Below are 20044 nucleotides of genomic sequence, written 5' to 3'. Positions count from 1 at the left end.
CTGTAGTCCAACATTCTCTCGGTCGCATATCATCTTTATCGCGTTTGATTGCCTCCTTCCGACGCGTCCGTGCATGAACCAATTCGCCTGAAGGGTTGACCGGCAAAACGGGTATTCCACAGGGAAAAGTCCACCCACAAGGCCATTGCTAAATGGTTACGCGCCTGAGAGGTGGTTCCCTCCCCGCGATTCTCCAGAAGCTCCATACCGGTTGGAGAAAGCCCCGATCGATCGCCATCCCCCATTCCCCATCACATCGTGTCTATAGTGGATCCTAATAAGGGACTTTGGTGTCGCGTACTGTAGTCGCGGCTAGTTGCATACTCTAAGTGGGACGATGGTGGGATACACGACGCTATGGAAGCGGCTTTCGCCGCGTCAATTGAATATCGCCATCCAGACCTTCTCCCTCATCTCGATCTTCTTCGAGGGCTATGACCAGGGTGTTATGGGCGGCGTCAATTCCGCCCCAACATACGTGACAGAGGTTGGCATTGGTAGGCCAGATGGGACTATCACCAACACCACGCATCAGGGCGGCATTGTCAGCGTGTATTATTTGGGCGCGATCTTCGGCTGCTTTGGCGGTGGTTGGCTCGCCGACAGGATCGGACGGATTAATGGTCTACTCGCTGGCTCGTTATTTGCACTTGTTGGCGGCGCGCTGCAAGCTTCTACACAGAACTCGAATTTTATGATCTGCGCTAGAGTCGTGACGGGGATTGGCACTGGTGGTGAGTGATCCTTGCTAGAGTGCATTAGTATGGCCCCCTCTCTTAGCATGGCCCCCAGGGCCAACTAAAGGGAATTAGTGAATTTTTGCTAAGTCGTGCACCGAACAGCGTTAACTGGAATTACTCCTGTTCTGGTCTCTGAAACCAGCTCAGCAAATCACAGGGGCGGGTTCCTAGGCTATGTCTTTATTGCCAACTGTAAGTCGGGCCAACAGTAGCATGTGTTGGATATCGCTCGGGTTGGCGGCTAACTAGTCACAGATCTAGGAATTTCGGTTGCGTACTGGATTTCTTTTGGGCTTGCCTTTGTCAATAATGGGTATTCGGACGTCCGATGGCGGTTCCTACTCGCGTTTCAATGCTTCCCAGCACTACTTCTTGTGCTGTTCATCAAAATGCTGCCGGACAGCCCGCGTTATTTGGCTTCGGTTGGACGAAAGGAAGAAGCCCGTTATCTACTGACTCGGATTCGTGAGGGCCGTGCCACTCCAGAAGAGATCGATCGGGAGTATCTCGAAATCATTACCACTGCGCGAGAGAGTAAGCCTAGCTCGCCTGTCCAATTTGCGAAAATCCTATTTGGGAAAGGGGGTCGGCCCGGTACGAACCTAGCCCGTCGAGCATGGCTATGCGTCTGGCTTCAGATCATGGCTTCGTGGACTGGCATTACGGTAAGTGGACACCAGCGAATGCAATGAATCGCAGCCACTACTAACTTGGAGGCACATCCAGGCGGTTACAGCATACTCTCCTGTCCTTCTTAAGCAGGCTGGCTACAGCGACATCAAGCAGAATGGCCTTGCGGGCGGGATCAACACAATCGGCATCATCGGTACTATTATCAGTGCGCAAATTATCGATCGCTTCGGGCGTCGAGTGTGCTTGATTGGTGGCGCCGGAGTCTTGTCTGCCGTTAATCTGATTGTAGGGTTGTCTTCGTTCGGTAACCGCATGTCAGCGTTGCTAATTCTTTGCTAGGCTGGTGCGGTGTACGAAGGATCGCTTCAAAATCCCGAGAAAGCCGCACAATACGCGCCCGGTGCGGTGACAATGCTCTTCTTGTTCAATCTTGGGTAAATCGGGCGTTCTATGCCTCATAAATTGGAGCGGAGACTAATTGTTGACAGGTATGCGGCTACATGGGGAACTGTCGCATTTTTGTTTCCAACAGAGATCTTCCCTAGCGACTTGCGAGCACAAGGCAATGGGTTCGGCATCACTGGCTGGGCCATTGGTGTTGGCATGACGACGCTTGTCAACCCTATCATATTTGATAGCTTGAAGGTATGGTCTGAGGGATTCCCTTGAGTTCGACGTGTGTGATGTTAATAATGAATAGAGTCGTACCTACTTCCTCTTTGCGGGCCTCAACCTGCTTTGGATTCCCATGGTTTTCTTCTGTGAGCATCGCTCTTTGTCTCATTTTCCCTACGACTATCATCTAATGACATTTGCCAGTCTACCCGGAAACCCGCAATCGCTCCTTGGAATCTATTGAGGCACTCTTCTCAACGCCTAGTCCTTTCTACTGGAAGATGGAGCAGGCTTACAAGCTGCATGGGGATGTTCTTGCCGAGCACGGAGTTTGTAGGGATTCCTCTGATGCCGGACGGAGCGAATTGGCCTTCCCCGAGAAGCAAGAGCTGGGGCGCGTCCATGCTTGATAAATGGGGCCTTGGTATTCTCTTTCTAGATATGATACATTATAATTTTTGACGAGCGCTCGCAATTGGGGAAGGAATTTTGAAAATGGGACCATGATAGACAATAATTTACACGATACGCATGCCAATCCACTCAACAACTTTATTGTCGCTGGCCCTGGACTTTCTAATCGATGATGCTCTGCCAGTGAAGCCCCGTATCCTCCAGAGTCTTCGCAATCAGGTCGAGACTGCCGATTCGTCGCGAGCAACAGTCTATGACACCATGCTGAGTCAGCGCAAAGAGACCCGGCGCCAGCACGAGCTAGATTTCTGGCGTGAGACAGTCGATTCCAGCGATTCGTTAGACTTAATCGACTGGAGATGACTGTCAGGACCATCGGTTAAAGCTCCTCCTGCTGCCGTTTTACCTTTCACCACATTTCAGCCCTACCCTTACGCGTCGACAACGCGATCTGTAAACCCACGGAGATCCCCAGAAACCCCCCTCCCCCTCCCGGAGTAACCAGTGGGGAATATTTTCGCCACCAAGACAACCCTTTTAAGCGCGTTGGGATGAGCCGATGAATGGATGTCGCAAAAACCGCGAAAGCTTCAGCGCGTCTCCAAGGCCTGTATGTCCTTCTCCCCGCATTCTGTCTGAGAGTGTCCTTGCTCCACTTTCAATCTGTGCTTAGCGGATCGCTGGATCTCAGCGAATATACGCATTTAAGCATCGTGGACTGACTGCTTGTTAGGTGACTTCTGCAATCGGCGCAGTATCAAATGCGGAAAGGGTGAAGATCCGCTAGGCCGATGCCAGAATTGCGCAGACTTCGATGTCCCCTGCACCTATGATCGTCCTGCCAAAAGGCGGGGCGTCAAAGCTGGGGTCAAGGTGAATGCACGGGAAACACCTGCTCCAGGGTCGTCAGAAGACCAGACCCCAATCGGTCGAGTCCATGCGCCAGGGAGAGCCTCCGGCTCATCTGCGTCTCGGAGTTCAATGTATCACGAAACGGCATCCCGGCCATCTTTGACAGGGGATCCTTGGACCTCTTTCAATACGGGTTGGTCCACGACCGAAGGCTACGATGACGATGGCGCCCTCCGCAATTCCTGGAAAGCGTTCGCTATTTCCAGTGATCAACAGATCAGGAACCTCGTTCAGGTCTACTTTGAGATTGTCTACCCTATGTACAGCCCATCCAAGACTCCTTCTACTCGCTCTGAGCCGAGTTAACTGACTTGGCGCCTAGATTCCCTCTTTTCCATAAGCAGTCATTCATTGAACGAATTAATAACCAAGAACACCTCAGAAACCAAGGGCTATTTGCTTCCACTATGGCGGTATGTGCACTGGTTTCAGGGCGAGCGCGCGATGGCGCTTTATATTCCACCCGATGGCGCCGGGAAGAGCTCATCGAGCCTCCATCAGAAGCCTTTTATGCAGCGGCCAAAGATTCATTTCCACGAGACTTGGCCCTTGCAAGGGGCTTCAATTACATGCGAGCGTGTGCTATACTCGCAATCGCTAGCATCCAAAATGGTCAGATCAAGAACTTGCAGAAGTATTCTGGCATGTATCACACCTTGACGACTATGGAGGGTCTTCACGACGAGAAGCTTTGGCCAAAGGACATAGGGACTATCGAGACCGAGGAGCGGCGGAGATTGGTATGTTTCCGTGGCGCGATACTATCCCTGCTTATCTAACAGGCGAATAGTTTTGGTCAATCTACACACTGGATATCTACGCGAGTATTGTGTGGGGAGGCATCATTCGACACCGCGAAGCCCATTCATTAGTACGATACCCTAGTGAATTGGACGACGAGTTCATCACACCGCTCGGCTACGGCGTGCCGTCGATATCACCAGAGTCGATTACACGTAGCCATGGTGATACGCCTATCGTCTCTCGACAGCCAGTGTCATGGATGCACGGCTGGAATTTTACGACGGACCTATATCGAATACTGGAACACGTGGTAGATGGCACTCGACGCCGATTCTCGACCGCCAACGGAACCACTGAAGTATGGTCAATGTTTAGCCCGGCGTCCATGTCAGAACCAACCGTCATGGAGCGAGTCCTCTCGATGTATGCTGCACTGCCACCACAGTTTCGTGAGACGCCACCAACCACTGGCGACATGAGCAAGGATCTGTTTGGCTTCCAGTCTGCCAATATCCAGGCGACTCTACAGCTTCTCCGAATGGTTCTTCTATCTGCGGAGGAGATTGGGGTAGATCGAAAGTGCGATGTGGCCGGCGAGCTGCTAAGTGTGTTCTCCAAAGTTCCTGTGGAGTACCTGAAGGCGATCAGCTCACCTCTGGTAAGTTGTGCTCATAACATAAAAAGTTTGTCCCTCATACTAACTTGCTCAGCTTCATCACCTCGGTGGTATCGGGTATATTCTCGGTTCAGTCATGGAGGGCAGTTTGTCGGACGCATCCTATCAACGAGTACGAACACTACTGTAAGTCAAGCCTTTCACAACTTGCCAACGTAGACCTTCTTAACTCATGTCTTGCAGGCTTGAAATGGCAGACCTCCTCCACCGTCTTGAGACTGGTCTCCACCGCTCAGCAGGTGCCAGTCAGCGTCTCCGCTCCCAAGTTGACCGAATCGACGGCTACATGCGTACATCACGACTAGTGAACTTTTCAGTTCCGCCACCTCCTCCCAATGGCGCTTCCGTTGTACAAGTAAACATGAAGCCAGAAGCAATGGTACCACCAACCGTTTATCCCCACGCTGGTCCACCCCCGGTGGGACACACCGCGGGTGTGGAGGATCAAATGATGCAGTTCCAATTGCCGCCGGAGCTGCTAACGGACTGGCCGTGGCCGCTTGATAATTCTCACTCCGAGAGTTTTATGCCCCTGTCATTTGAATAGGCAAAATCTGTGGGATGTACATTTAAATTTGGGCGGTGCGGTGTATTTAGTGTGCACATAATAAGCATTCAGGATCGTGTAATTAACATGTGGATATAATTGAAAGCGCGTACTTAGGCTTTGTCTCCGTACTTAGGCTTTGTCTCTTAGGCTACAAACCTGTCGCCTAATTGAATATTGACTTGACTACCATAACTCGACATGATTGGCCGAAAAGCACCATGACTTATGCCTTATTAATGCAATCGCTTACGGATGTGTCGGTATCCCGCTCGGCCTTGGCTTCTACGCCTTCGCGCCTTCCGACGCCACATCTGCGACGCTAACAAAACAGACCTCAACGCCGCGTCAGCGGCCGCCGATATCTACTTTGGGGACTTTTATGTCCGCTTAACAGAGGGAATTGCGTCGGTTCTAAGACGGAAGGGAGAGGTTGTGTAGTGATGTCTGAGCTGAGCTTACCCTCCTTAATAGGATGATGATATGCCCCCACATGGTGCCATGGCCCTGTCCTATGTTTACTGAAAGGGTCTTCGCCGTTCAAGGAGGTAATATGAGCTCACCATGGCTACGGAAAGGGCACTTTCGTTCAGCTATGACTCGAGGCAAGCCCACAGCCAATTATGCTTCCAAAACCGGTTAACAAGCCAGTGCGAATTGAACACAGAGCACGTTCAAGTCTTGCTCAACGACCCAGCGACCCACTTCGCCTCCACGCGATCGAATCTGGAGCTCCGTAACCTCCATAACCCTGCACTAGGCCAGCAGCAATCGGGGAAAACTCCTGCGGGGGAATTAGTTGCTGGAATTCGTTCCATCATCCCCAGACAAAAATTCCTCCAACTAGAAAGCGAGCATCACGCCGCTATGGCACCACAACGGATTCATAATCGAAGATGGAAGCCATAAAAGAAGGCTATCTCCCCAGATCGAAGTGCCTTGTCGTGTTCGAGGTCCTGAAGGCCGTTTCCCAATCAAACAAAAAGCAAATTGTTTATAGTCACGCCTAACTATGGCGCTGCCCCCAAAGTGGTACCAGGTACGTCTCTAGCTTCTATCCTTAGCACGCGCATTTTCTAAATTCCCACAGTTTCTGGTGTGTGTGTTCGCCTCGCTGGGTTCGGTGCTTTACGGTTACGATCTCGGTGTCATTGCTGAGGCTATTGCTAGTCCCTCGCTGGTCAACGCTTTCAATGTCGATGCTACGAAGAGTGGAGCTGTGACCTCCGTGTTTACGGGAGGCGCCTTTTTCGGCGCAATTTTTGCGGGTCCACTTGGTGACTATGCAGGTCGAAAGATTACTATTCTCGTGGGGGCTATAATTTTCTTGCTGGGAGGGTACGTGAATGGTTCCCTAGCTGAACTTCCAGGAACGATAATGTGCTAATAATACTAGTGGCCTTCAAACCGGTGCACAGAGCCTCAGTTTCCTGTATGCTGGGCGTTCCATTGCTGGACTGGGGTGAGTTTACTCATATATTTTTTAAATTTAATGCTCTTACAGGATCTAATCGCCAGTATACCCTGCATTTCTTAGTGTCGGTATTTTGGTTATGATCGTCCCGCTTTATCAAGCAGAGCTAGCCCACCCGGATATTCGTGGTCGTATTACCTCGCTACAGCAGCTGATGCTGGGCGTCGGCTCACTAGTAGCTGCTTGGATCTCCTGGGGAACCTACATCAACTTTGCCGACGATGATTCCCGCCAATGGCGCATCTCTCTTGGTATCCAGATGGTCCCCGCCGTCTTCCTCGCCGCCCTCATCTTACTCTTCCCCGAATCACCGCGTTGGTTGATTGACCACGGTCGATTGGATGAGGGTCTACAAACCCTGGCTCGCCTGCACTCCGGCGGCGATATCAATGACCCCTGGGTGCAGACCGAGTTCGATCAGATTCAGACCTCTATTGCGAGCGAGCATGAGGCAGAGGCCAAGTCGTATACTGAGCTTTTCACCGATCCATCGTGCTTCCGTCGCCTGTTTTTGGCCTGTTCGATTCAAGCTGCTGCCCAGATGACTGGTGTCAGTGCTATTCAGTACTTTAGTACTACGATTTTTAAGCAAATTGGTATTGCTACCAATGATACTCTCAAGTATCAGGGAATCAGCTCTATCATCGCTATTATCGCTCAGTTGTGCTGTCTCTTGTTCATTGACAAGACTGGTCGTCGATGGCCTCAGATCATTGGCAATCTGGTCAACTGCGTGTTCTTTGTATGTTGTTCTTATTCAAGCTTATTCTTCCTCTTGACTAACTTTTCAGATCATTCCTACAATCCTCATTGCCAAATTTCCCCCTGGAACCACCCACAACAACGCAGCCAGCTGGGCATTCATCGTCATGACGTGGTGTTACAACTTCTCCTTCAGCGCAACCATCGGCCCGCTCACCTGGGTTATATGTTCCGAAATCTTCGACACCAAGACACGTTCTAAGGGTGTTTCCATCGCTACAATGACGTCGTTCGCGTTCAACACCCTGATCGGCCAGGTGACCAATGTCGCCATTGAGCGAATCGGTGGCTGGCGCTTCTACATTGTCTTCTGCGTCTGCAACTTCACCAACGCTATTTTCTTCTGGCTCGTTCTGCCTGAGACTGCTAAACTTCCGTTGGAGGACATGAACTCTCTGTTCAAGACGGAGCCGTGGATTGTACCGGGAACTCAGACTCGGAAGTTCATGGAGCGGAGTAAAGTGGGTAACAGTCTGGCGATTGCGGCGAGGACTAAGCAGGATAATTTCAGTTTGGTGCATGAGGAGGAGGCTAAAGTTTAGCTCAAGTCATGTCTCACTGCGATGAACTATCACATCTTGACCAGAATAGCTTTGGTGATTGTGATGTTCAGAGCACTATACTATTACAAGAAGCCGGGTTGAAGTTGAGGGGTCTTGATTCTCAACCCAAATGATATGATATGAATCTATGTCTATGTTTATCTATCGTGGTATAAGTTCAGGATTAATGGTATTCTCTTAAAATCACCAGGTCAATCCTTAAGGTACTGGTCAAACCAAGCCACAGCCTGGCTAAAAGCCTGCTCTTTCGCAAACTTCTGCCGAGGCTTCGACAAGTCACAGCGAACAGCAAAGCCATGTTCCACATCGGAGAACATATTGATCTGATAAGGAAAATCTAAACTATCCAGGATTTCCTCACTCTCATGCCGTTTGGCAGTTGTGAAGACAAAGTCTCGCACTGAGTTGAAACGAAACATCAGTCACCAATGAACACCACTATCTCACGAAGTATAAACTCACCAGCAGCCGCAATACTAAGCGGTCCTTCTATACCCCTCAATTCATCCGCCTCGACCATCGTCGGATGTGCCGTGAATCCAACATCCAATTTACCTGGCTTGAGATATCGACAAACATACTTCCCGCCAAAACAATAGCCGACGCCACCGATACGTTTACAACCCAGATTCTCGCGCATCTCCTTAAGCACTGCATCGATAATTGGATCTGTCTGTAGTGTCATGTGGTTCTTTACCCAGTCCATAATGTTGAAGCCCTCCGGTCGGTTGAGCGGGACAGTGTCGCCGTTGAATAAATCTGGCATGACGACGAAGTACCCCTGGCCCGCGAATTGGTCTGCGATCAGCTGGGCATTGATGAATTTATGGCCTATCACATCTGTTAAGATGAGGATGGCATGTTCGGTGGATTTGTTGGAGGGGTATGCGAAGTATGTTGAGACTGGAGGTTGTTAGATTTGGTTGATGTGGTAGTTCAAGTATCCGAGGTAAGACGTACTATCTCCGATGTTCTTGATTTCACCCTTGGCTTCACCATCGTGGAGAGAGCCGGTAGTGCAACAGTGAGACAAAGAATTAGAAGTCATTTTGGCAAAATGTACCCGGGTACTCAGACGATTTAGTTTGGAAGGAAGAAACCATTCGATCAGGGCTGAATATATACTGCGATAATTCGGTGATAACTCCCTAATCTGTAGATCGGACATAAGCTTACGTTTCATTTATTTAAGTCCAACTAGATCCGTAAAGTCCGCAAGTGAAGCTCCTATGTTGATACGACCATTCCTTTTTAGTTAATAATAATCGCTGCCTTGTCCTCGTCTTCTTCATTGCAGGGCGGCTCCCAATTTTCGGGTTGTGATTGGCTCGCAAGTGGGTCTGCGAGAGGATCTCGGGAGGCCGAAAAGTTCCCTGGCAGCTCCGTTCCTGTTCGTTCCTGTTCGTTCTTGTTTAACTCCCTCTAATCCCTCCCAACCACAAACTCACCATGTCGGCCCGATCTGCCTGGCGAGCCTTGCACTACAGTGCTAAGCGCCGCGCTATCCAACCTACCACTCCTTACCGCTGCTTCTCCTGTACCCGCCAGGCCTCCGAGCAGGCCAAGCCAGACCATGAGCGCATGACACACTTTGGCTTCACCAATGTGCCCGAGTCCGAGAAGGAGTCGCGAGGTATGATATCTACAAACCTACCCGATGCAATTGGCAACAAGCATTACCAACTAAACACGAAATCCCAATGCTAACTCCATCTCCCAACAGTCGGCGCAGTCTTCAGCTCCGTCGCCTCCTCATACGACAACATGAACGACCTCATGTCCCTCGGTATCCACCGCCTCTGGAAAGACCACTTCGTGCGCTCCCTAAACCCCGGCACCCCGGTCGCCAATCGCCCCCCGCATGCCAAAGACCAAGGCTGGAACATCCTCGACATCGCCGGCGGGACCGGCGACATCGCCTTCCGCATGCTCGACCACGCCAGCAACATCAACCACGACCTGCAAACCCGCGTAACAATCAGCGACATCAACGCCGACATGCTCGCCGAAGGCCGCAAACGGTCCACCGCCACACCCTACTACAACACTCCCCGGCTCTCCTTCGTCGAAGCCAACGCCGAGCACATGCCGCACATCCCCTCTGACTCGGTGGACCTGTACACGGTCGTGTTCGGCATCAGAAACTTCACCGATAAACAGGCTGCGTTGAACGAGGCGTTCCGCGTGCTTAAGCCAGGCGGTGTGTTTGCTTGTATGGAGTTTAGTAAGGTGGAGAATGGGCTGTTTGATGCTGTTTATAAGAGGTGGAATTTTAGTGCGATTCCGCTTATTGGGCAGATTGTTGCGGGCGATCGGGATAGTTATCAGTATCTTGTTGAGAGTATTGAGCGGTTCCCTAGTCAGGAGGAGTTTAGGGGGATGATTCAGAAGGCTGGATTTTTGATCCCTGGTAAGGGATATGAGAATTTGACGGGTGGTATTGCTGCTATTCACAAGGGTATCAAGCCGGTTACTACTCAGGTTTGAAGTGGAATATGAAACATCAGCATGAAGCTGGATTGTGAGGGATGATATTCGGAATGAGTGGGGGAAAAAGGAATCTCCATCGGCAAGGTGGAGATGGATTGTATACTAGCTTTGACATTTTTCTGCATCAATTGTATTATTTTAACCTTACTAGCTAAGTTCTATGGGGATTTGAAGAAACCAAGTTTCGAAGAAGTGTGGAACTGTAGAAGATATAGCCTGTGGGTTTATACTGGCTTTTTCAATGCAGTATATAAACTATTCACCAAAAATATCGACAACAAAAGTCTATGCGAGAGCCCCATGGGCGAGAACAGGCGTAACATCGTCAACCCATGTACAACCAATGCAGATGGTATTTGCAGGTATGTGCAGAGTGGGGAAAAATAATAGATACGAGAAAAGAATATAAGATATATCGATGTTATCGAAATACCCATCAAATTAAGGTATATCCAGTCTTCCAGAGCTTATCCACTCCAGAGATCCTCTGCCTCCATGACCCCGATACAGCTGGCCGGAGAGGTAATATCCTTCAAAACGGCAATGACTGATATAGGATCTGGGCCATCTCGGGATGTGGAGACGAGACGACGCAGCTCGGTCAATGGGGTGGACTCGGCCACCAGGAACCAATTGGCCCGGGATACGGCGAGTGGTTGACCAGAGTCTTGAGCCACGACATCTGACACGCGCAGGTCGACGTCTGTATTTCGTGAAAGGAGAGAACGGATTCGTCGAGGCGGGACTAGTTCAGAGGCGGACAAGAAGACCCATGATTTGGCGTTTGGATGTTGGATAGCTGTGAGGAGTATATCCAGTAATCGTACATCACTAGCAGTCTGTGCAGAGGATGCCGAGGCTGTAGGAATTTGGTCGAGGGGGACGATCATATCTGATGTTATTGACCGATGTTCTGGGGGTTGTTGGAGATTAAATGGTGGAATAGACGAGCCGTTGGAGAACTCTTCCCAGGGCAAGGAAATTGATGAAGAAGGAGAGTCGAAAGCTGCCGTTGACACCCCGCTGGACGGTGTGGTCGACGGCGTCGCTCCAGCTGCTGCTGCGGCTGCTCCAATGGCACCTCCGGGGTGATAACTGCGGAAGACATCGGCCGGGCCTCTTCCTGGGTCAGTGTGCAGTTTCCTTGCCGTAGCGATAGCCAAGGCATCTCCCAGACATAGAGCCACCGTTGTCGATGATGTCGGGGCACTGACACCTAGAGAAGCTTCCTCCTGTTCGTGGATAGGTGCTGGCAACAGGACTCCCATCCCGAGAGGGCCATGCAATGAAAGTAATGGACAGGCATCAGGCTCAGTATGTGACGAGAGAGCGATGATGGGAACTGTAGTAGGAATATACGGGAGCAGACACAGCAACTCCGGCGAGCGACCAGAGAACGAGATAAGAAGCATCGTATCGTTCTGTGAAACCCACCAAGTCAGAAATTCACTCTCATCCAGACTGGTCACGATAATAGTCATCTCTCCAATTTTCTTTTTTTTTGTGACATGCAAAAATACCATGCACCCATCAAAAGCAAGCATGCGATCTAGAATTCCATGCAGGAGTGGCTTACCGGTCTCACCAATCCCAAATCCCCATGCAACGCCTCCGTCGGATGCAAAAAAGCACTATAAATCCCCAAACTATTCATCGTCGCCTCAATCTTTTGTCCAATCTTCCCACTCTTGCCCACCCCGCATACAACCAACTTGCCCGCCTCGCGTACAGTATGAGCAATCAAGTCCACTGCGCGCGCAAGATCCTGCTGGGCGCGCGGATCGGTCTGATAGAGGTGTTCGAGGTGCGTGAGGGCCGCGCGCTCCGTGGACATGACATGGAGGGCTGTGAGGACTGGCGAGGTCTCTTCTTTGGAGGCCGTTGGAGGTGGGGGGGGATAGAGGGTCGGGAGGGGTGAGTGGGCGCTGTGTCGCGTCGGGAGACATGGCGGGTAGATTGAAAAGGTCAATGGCTGCGTATACCATGATCCTATTCTTTTTTGGAGGATGAATCAGCTCCGGGGGATAGGGAGATTGTCAAATATTAAGCTCTTAGAGAAAGACCGCGTCCCAGTCCACGGGAGGAGAGCAGCCTAGGGAGGGACCAGGTTGCGGTCCGGGAAAATGTGGAGGGGGCAGGATGGCGCAGATGCGTCGATTGCGGAAGATAACAGGCGGGATCGGGCGATCGTTTCAGCCGCTGAGCGATGGTTACCTTGAATCTCCGCGAGGCTTTCTGCGTGCGTAGCATGCATAGCTTGGAGCTAAGAGGGTTGATGTTTCCTGGTAAGATCTCTATGGATACTTTTATTTCTAATTGGGTTCTGGATCGAGGCTGTTTCTTCAGATCTGGTCTTCTTTCCTTGGGTTTTTTTGGAGGGGGATCGGGATCGGACATTTTTGGCAGCCGCCAGCCCGGCCGAGATGGTGTCATCAGTCATCAGTTGCACGAATCGAAATCAGTTTATAAGAGGAGCGGATCAAGCTGTTTTGAGTATCACCGACTGTCGGAGATAAGCTGCTTTGAATCTACGTTAGTGATTATTATTACAATGTTCTCCTGGTCTAGCCTAGCCTAGAACTGGCAGTAGTATAACTAGTGTTGATCGTGGTATTCCTCGTCCTTGGTTCCGGAGATCTAAAGCCAGAGAGGATCGATCTATGACGCCCTCGTATGTACAAAAAGTGTATCGCAGAAATGGGACAAGAAAGCAGCTATTTACAATGCACAGTAAAACCTGCGCGTATATCCAGCCTGGAAAAAGATAGGCAATAAAGCTGCGAGGATAGCAACCATCACCCATCAGGTGCCAGCTGAATTGCATGCAACTAAAACAGATTTAAAGCGCAAAATTCCAGCCCGATAACATGAGAAACGCCAAAAACTCCAAAGAACAATCATTATTCGTCTCAACTCTCATGCTGCGCGCCATGTCCTGGGGTACTCGTCGAGCAAGCGATCCCATGCAGTGTATCTGACGCGGCCAATCAAAAAGCGCTCACAGATACTGCAGGGTCTGCAAACTGGAATTTCAGAAGACCTCGACGGCGGCAGACATCGCAAGCGGCAGGCACTCGGGGAGACAAACCGGGGTATCATATCAGGGTCATGCTTCGCTCATGGTGGAGGGTTTTCTTTCGTTCGTGATGGCCATACAGTTAAAGTCGGTTAAGTTGCATCACCCTGACTTGCCGGTCTCGTGCCTCTCCTTACCCTTCTCATTCGAGGTGCCATCATCCTCATATAGATGGTGCTGCTCAATATAATGGATAACGGGCACGGGGATCAGGTAGCGAACGCTCATTTCACGCCGCAGGAAGAGTCGGATCTTGGTGCTGCTCACGTCATTTTGAATGAGCTGCTGGATAACGTGGATGTTCTCCTTCCATGGCTGCAAGCTCGCTAGAGCCTCGTCGATATCGGTTCCACTTCGCTCCACAATAAAAGACTAGTGACCGTTAGTAAATTGACATGGAATGCCACTGTATAGATCCTGGATTCAAACGTACGCCATATTTGCCCAAAATGTGGTCCAGATCCTGTTGACTCCAAACACCGGGGGTGGACATGGTATGAATCAGATCGGCACCGGCAAGCAGGGCAATGCGCACAGGCTTGCGGGTTCCATTTCCGGCCTCCACACCTCCCCGAACAGTGTTGATCTCATGATCAAAGTGGTCCAGCACGACGGCAGTCGGCTGGTATTCCTTTTGAATGGGCTCCCACGTATCCACCATTAACCAGTCGGAAGTTTGATCGACGGCCAATTGACACATCGCAACACTAGCAAACAGAGAACAAGCTATTAGCCATCCAGTCCCCAGCATCCGAATATCCAAAAGGTATAGTTACCGATGTTCCGCACTAGCCAAACCAGCCTTGCGATAGGCATCCGAGACGGGCGACAAATAACCGCCGATGAGTTCAAAGTCCGTGCTGAACTTGACGTAATCGGCCGCCATTTCGAACATGCGCAGATGCAAATATGTAATGGGCGAGAAGGAGCCACAAGCCACGAGCAACAGCGGTGTCTTCTCCGGGTCATTCATCTTGCCCTTCAAGCGCAGTTCTGGGAAAACGTAGTCGCCGATCGGAGCCGGAGCGATGTATGCAGGCTGCTGATGCACATCGTCACTCTGCCCGCCGACCATTTCCGTCGTCATGGTCATCGTCGAAGGGCAGTCTGTAGGGAGAGAGATATGGGAGAAAATAAAACGGCGATACGGAGTCAACGGTCGGAGGAAGCGAGGTAGGTTATTTAGAGGAGAGGGGCGTCAGGGCTTATTGGGGTGGGAGATTCTTGGGGAAGTGGGGAGGATTAATGGAGAGAAGAGGGGGGGCAAAGAAAAGAAAACTCGCCCGGCGGTGGCCTGCGCGGGGGCAAACGGGAGGCGGAAGAGAATGCACCGGAGAAAAAGAGGAAGAGGAAGTTGGCCTCTCCAGTGAAAGGAAGTCTTTGTATTGACAAAGATTGTAGGAGATGATTCTCACCGGTCGGAGAGCCTCAAAAGGACCTAAAGGAAGGATTTCAGAACGTGTGATTATTAAGGCCTCGGTGAGTCAATCGAGTGCCGTTTTTCTCTCCATCGGCCTGCCTCCGGTCGGCCACTCTGGTAAAGCCGGGCGGGGCCCGACATACTTAGTCTTAGTACTCTGTTGTATAGTGGCATTTTGATTTTGTATGAGGAACAATTCGTGGTATCATTAAAATCAGCAGAAACCATGCGCTGAAGGATCTGTACACTATACAAAGGCTTATAACATTATTATGCAGAGGAATCACTATTCCTTTCAGAGTGATTCTCCGTCCACTCCTTCAGTAATCTCCCGACATGCTTAAAAGAGACCGGCTTTGTCAAAAACATGTCCATTCCCGATTCAAGGGCCTTGGATTCATCCTCTGAGCTGCTGAGACCAGTCAATGCAATAATAATGGCCCGCGTAGAGCCAGGGCTGCGCTCTTTCTCCAATGCACGAATCGCCCGCGCTGCTTCGAAACCGTCCATTTCCGGCATTGAAATGTCTAAATCAGATACATTAGTTTATGAACTTAGGTTTTGAAGAATGAAGGAAGAAACTCACCCATAAAGATGATGTCGTAGCTGCCATCACCTTGTTTCTTGACGGCCTCGACGGCCAGACTGCCATTTTCAGCAGAGTCGAGGGTTGCCAGCTGTCGTTTCTTCAAATATGCGAGCATCAGGTTTAGATTGACTTTGTTGTCTTCAACAACTAGGATTCGAGCGTCCCGTTTTCCGGTCGCTGGTTCTGTAAAGGATTTGGGGGAGAGTTCGGGTGGGATAGAGAACGAGCGCGCTCCCTTGGTGTGATGACCTCCGTTTACTTGCTTCTGCTTCGGGAAGTCAAGGTTTGAGACCTGGAATGACCTCCTGGAGAATAGACCAGGCCTCGCCGGCAGAATCATAGCCTTTGTCTCTGGAATCAATGGCAATTTTGATGCCTCATCCAGACATTGCGAGATATATCGTCGGAGCTTATGTGGACCGCAAGGACGATGGATCATGTTGACGGATTTGGTACCCCCAAGCCACTGGACTTGCATAATTTCACGGACAACATACTGATCGCTCACCACAAGCAACGCTGTCCTCATAGTAGCGGAGCTTCGGCTGATGGCTGTCTCGCTAGGCAATTCATCGGCCACGATGAGATCAATGGGTTCGGATCCCGACATGGATACCAACCGAAGACCGTACCAATCAGTGATGTAACGAGCTATATCGGCCCAGTTCTGATCACTCAATGCGTTATTGGGATCGACTCCGAGTATGGCAACTGTCCGTCCTTCGTGGCCCTGTAGAAGGTGGTCCTGTCTTGATTGTGGGTCGCGGCCCTGAACAGGCGGAGAGACGAGATCAAATCCGACCCCATCACCACTCCGCATCAGTGGAATCGTTACTCTCACGGTCGTTCCCTCGCCCAGGCAACTCTTGATATCGATACTACCACCGAGGGACTGAAGGAGGCTGTGAACGATAGACAGGCCGAGGCCAGAGCCTACGGCAAGACTGTCCTCTTGCGCAAAGGGTGTGAAAAGCTTCCCGCGTAGGTATTCCTCCGATATGCCCTTTCCAGTGTCAGAGACTGTCAGGATAACATTTCGCTCCTTGTTACGGTCCCGATTTGATGAACGCTTTGATGAAGGTTCGGATTTGTCTTCCGTCTCCAAGCGTAGGCAAACTTGGCCGGCAGGAGTGTATTTGAGTGCATTGCTGAACAGATTCATGATGATTCGACGGACGGCTCCAGGAGGGGCATGATAGACCCAATCTGTAGGTGCAATATCCATGATAATTTTGACGGATGATTTCACGGAGTGAAGATCCTCTGGAAATTCTGGCACGACCAAAGAAGTACCCAGAAGGTCCAGAGATGCAGTTGATCGCTGATTATAGATATGCCCTAGAAAGACGCCCTCGACCACTTCCTCTGCAACAGCGGAGAGGTCTGTAGGCTTGTACAGATCGAGGTGCGCAGCAGAGAGATGTGAACTGCCAGAGTCTTGTGACATAGCCTTGCGTCGCCTCCGCCGACGTGACTTGCGTTCAAGAGACATGAGCTTGCTAAAATCCAAGACTTGATTCATGGTATCAAGTAATGTTCGGCCGCACGCATCAACAGTCTCTATGAGTGAGTTTTGGTATTGGTCTAGATTCGTATCTTTGAGCATTTCGGTTGCTGCGAGGACACCATGAAGAGGACTGCGCAATTCGTGGCTTTTCGTGGTGGTCAGTTTGGCCTCCCCAGAAGTAAATGTCGGCGGAACTTACGAAATGCTGCCCAGGAAATTATCCTTCTGCTGATCCGAGATCACCGTTTCAATGCGACTGCACTCGGCCATAATCGAAGACCCAAAGCTTAGCAAGGAGCTCAGCTCGATCGATGGGCTGAAGACCTTGTGTTCCACATTTGTCCAACAGAAAAAGCCGCCGAACCATTGCGAATTGGCCACATTCCAAAGCGGCACAAACAACACCTGGGTAGCTTCGGGAAAATACTGATTGAGCATGGAGTTGTCTTTCGCTTTTCTCTTTTTCCGTGACTTTGCTTGATCGGTAGAGTTTCTTCTTCGGCCACGACTGTCGCTCTGCCCAAAATAGCCTTCGCTATCCGAGCTGGTCAGTTGCCCATCGCGGTGGAAATTCCAAATCTGGCCCCTTTTATGTCGCCTGAGCATGCCCCGGAGAAATTCCTCATTCAATTTCGTAATCGGGAGAGGATTTCGTGAACTATGATCTGGACCAAATGCCATTTCGGGAGTAGAGAGAGCCACAATTGAGGCAGGTTTGCAACTTTCCGACGAGCACGAATTTGATGTGTCACTTTCAGTTCCAATGTCTTGAGTGAAGTCCCCTCCAGTTTCAAGAAATACGACACCACTGTTCTCCTCGAGTTCTAGGCTCTCTCGAATCAGGTTTGCGGCTCGACGAAAAGTCCACAACTTTGCTGGAAGCCCCCGGGCGGCACCCGATTTATTTGCCAGGCATTCGGCCATGTGAGAGTCAAGACTGGACTGAATGGCCCGTTCATCGACACTATCAGCCGCTGAACTGGTGGATCGTACGCTTCGTGAACGGGAACGGCTGGAAATATCATCGCGAGAATTTTGTGTAGAAGTAGACGGGGACCGTGGTGCGGAGGCTGATATGCCGGGGTGTCCTGGTTGCGAGCTGAAATTGGCAGAAGCGGGTCGTGCTGAAGTTCTCTCAAACGAGGAGTGGCCTTCGACAAAAAGATTTATACCGCGAGATAGCCGAGCTGCATGACGACCGTCCGAGGCCTGGCGACTGACTTTCAAAAAGTCCATAATGAGCATTCCCATGTGAGCCATCGTTTCCTTCTCGATATAGCTGAACTCGGGATGAGGTTTTGTGTCGAGCGCAAAGAAACATCCAATGTTGACATTACTTTCCGTAGTAAGAGGCGTGCCGGCAAAGAACCGGAACCCAGGCTCCCCTACCACGAAAGGAAGATCTTTATACCGCTCATCCTGACTCAGGTCGTTGGAAACGAGAAAATTGTATTCTCCTCTTTCCCGATTAGATTGATGCAACGCGAGAGTATCCTGTTGATAGCAGAGAGGAGGCATTGGTCAGTCCTGGGACTGCGAATCAAGAAGATAAAATCGAAAAACTCCAAGAAAATTAAGACTGAATAACTTGCCCTGCACATATTCCAGGCGCTGACGTCGAGAGTATAGTAGCCCGTATTGACAGCATGCCCTATGGGATCGTACCCATTATCCTCTTTTTTATTTTGGGCAGCTTGCGCAATTATAAATTGTGAATCCCGATCCGAGACACTGCGAAGCGAAACAGGCGATCAGCGCCGCTTCTCCAAGGCGGGGTGTTAAGCTACCATCACTCACCTGATAAACACGCGATCCATATTCAGACGTAAAGCGGCCAAATGCGCAAATGAATTTAATGTCTCGTTCGCATCACCAAGAATTAGCGATTCGGGCATGGGCTGTAATGGCGCCCACGTAGGTTCCAACGACTGTTGCAAAACCCCGGGGGTCGGCTGCAAGTCAAATGGTGAACATTGCGCTGCAGGGTTGGAATTGATGGAACCAGGTGTCTTCGGCAAGGAGCCTGGCTCGGCCGGTGACGATGTATTCTCTTGAATGGTATCTTGGCGCTCTGGTCGGAAGTAGCGATATACTTCACGAGCCCGGCGACCAGCCTGGTGCTCTTCGGCCCTGTTCGGTTCCATGACGGCGATCGAGGACCCGATTTTAAAGATGGAGATAAGACTGATAACGGCGAGGGGCTCAACACTCAGAAAGACGGCGATTTGTCTGTTATTAAAGGGAATGTCGAGTGTTTAGCGCATCAAGTGTATTTCGTGAGAGTAGGTCGTGACGAGAAAGATAAAGCGAAGCCAAAGCCAACAAATCTTGCGACTCGTTCCAAAAAAATATGCCGTAAATGAATGTAGCATTTGTGCACTGCGTAAATCAGGGCGATCCAGCGCACTCGAGACTCACAAGGATATGTAGGGAGCATGAATCTGGCTAGGTCATAAATTCCAGTCTTGGACACGAGGAAGCGCGTCAGAATTATTAAACGGGCCTGATCACTGTAGATCTGGCCACAGAATACGGAGTACATATTAACTATTTTTGTGGAGGCCATGACACTCGGCCTTGTATGGTTCATTCCAAGTTTTTACCCTCGGCCAGCGTCCCACCAATCGTCCCCGCAAGGCGATCGACCGGTTAACCGGTTTCGCTACTGGAAACGAATGTCAACCTGGCGTTTAGCCAGATGCGGAATAGTATGCTTTCGGGTGCGGGCCGATGACAGGGCTCAGGTACAACGGTCAAAGGATAACGTAGGGGCAGGAGGTTTATTTAGCTTGATTCAATGACGGGGATGGAAAAAGGAGAGATCGATCGAACGAGAGAAATAAAGTATGTACATACATACTGTCCCCACGTGGTGCCTGCCA

At 50.5% G+C, this 20044-nt stretch overlaps 7 protein-coding genes across 7 annotated transcripts; 3 read left to right on the top strand and 4 right to left on the bottom strand.

Moving 5' to 3' along the window:
- Nucleotides 1-337: 337 nt before the first annotated feature.
- On the top strand, nt 338-5281 carry N7473_002815 (uncharacterized protein; the record flags this gene model as incomplete). The annotated part of the gene is made up of 14 exons (XM_057148755.1): nt 338-734; nt 843-932; nt 996-1405; nt 1467-1658; nt 1713-1807; nt 1862-2018; nt 2074-2134; nt 2193-2321; nt 2587-2715; nt 3136-3574; nt 3637-4054; nt 4105-4716; nt 4769-4860; nt 4918-5281. 14 exons carry the CDS (start codon nt 338-340, stop codon nt 5279-5281), a joined length of 3585 nt encoding a protein of 1194 aa, XP_057012409.1.
- A 1012-nt stretch (nt 5282-6293) lies between these two features.
- On the top strand, nt 6294-8059 carry N7473_002814 (sugar porter family MFS transporter; the record flags this gene model as incomplete). The annotated part of the gene is made up of 5 exons (XM_057148754.1): nt 6294-6320; nt 6372-6619; nt 6678-6743; nt 6819-7497; nt 7547-8059. 5 exons carry the CDS (start codon nt 6294-6296, stop codon nt 8057-8059), a joined length of 1533 nt encoding a protein of 510 aa, XP_057012408.1.
- A 212-nt stretch (nt 8060-8271) lies between these two features.
- On the bottom strand, nt 8272-9128 carry N7473_002813 (uncharacterized protein; the record flags this gene model as incomplete). The annotated part of the gene is made up of 3 exons (XM_057148753.1): nt 8272-8480; nt 8543-8983; nt 9041-9128. 3 exons carry the CDS (start codon nt 9126-9128, stop codon nt 8272-8274), a joined length of 738 nt encoding a protein of 245 aa, XP_057012407.1.
- A 401-nt stretch (nt 9129-9529) lies between these two features.
- N7473_002812 (class I SAM-dependent methyltransferase) lies at nt 9530-10567 on the top strand (the record flags this gene model as incomplete). Its single annotated transcript, XM_057148752.1, has 2 exons — nt 9530-9713; nt 9804-10567. The coding sequence occupies 2 exons, from the start codon at nt 9530-9532 to the stop codon at nt 10565-10567; spliced, it is 948 nt and encodes a 315-aa protein (XP_057012406.1).
- Nucleotides 10568-11037: 470 nt separating this feature from the next.
- N7473_002811 (SIS domain-containing protein) lies at nt 11038-12404 on the bottom strand (the record flags this gene model as incomplete). The annotated part of the gene is made up of 2 exons (XM_057148751.1): nt 11038-11991; nt 12147-12404. 2 exons carry the CDS (start codon nt 12402-12404, stop codon nt 11038-11040), a joined length of 1212 nt encoding a protein of 403 aa, XP_057012405.1.
- Nucleotides 12405-13087: 683 nt separating this feature from the next.
- On the bottom strand, nt 13088-15081 carry N7473_002810 (nicotinamide/nicotinic acid mononucleotide adenylyltransferase). Its single transcript, XM_057148750.1, has 3 exons — nt 14423-15081; nt 14080-14353; nt 13088-14018 (listed from the first exon to the last, which is right to left on the bottom strand). Exons 1-3 carry the CDS (start codon nt 14737-14739, stop codon nt 13749-13751), a joined length of 861 nt encoding a protein of 286 aa, XP_057012404.1. The 5' UTR covers nt 14740-15081; the 3' UTR covers nt 13088-13748.
- Nucleotides 15082-15336: 255 nt separating this feature from the next.
- N7473_002809 (hybrid sensor histidine kinase/response regulator) lies at nt 15337-19306 on the bottom strand (the record flags this gene model as incomplete). The annotated part of the gene is made up of 5 exons (XM_057148749.1): nt 15337-15593; nt 15653-17307; nt 17362-18656; nt 18743-18893; nt 18960-19306. The coding sequence occupies 5 exons, from the start codon at nt 19304-19306 to the stop codon at nt 15337-15339; spliced, it is 3705 nt and encodes a 1234-aa protein (XP_057012403.1).
- Between the last annotated feature and the right edge of the window lie 738 nt (nt 19307-20044).

This window comes from Penicillium subrubescens (genome assembly GCF_028828155.1).
Source record: "Penicillium subrubescens strain IBT 31985 chromosome Unknown utg000002l_segment0_segment0, whole genome shotgun sequence".
Taxonomy (NCBI): Eukaryota; Fungi; Ascomycota; class Eurotiomycetes; order Eurotiales; family Aspergillaceae; genus Penicillium; species Penicillium subrubescens.
The sequence above is the reverse complement of the archived record's forward strand: the minus strand, read 5'-3'. Positions and strand labels throughout refer to the sequence as shown.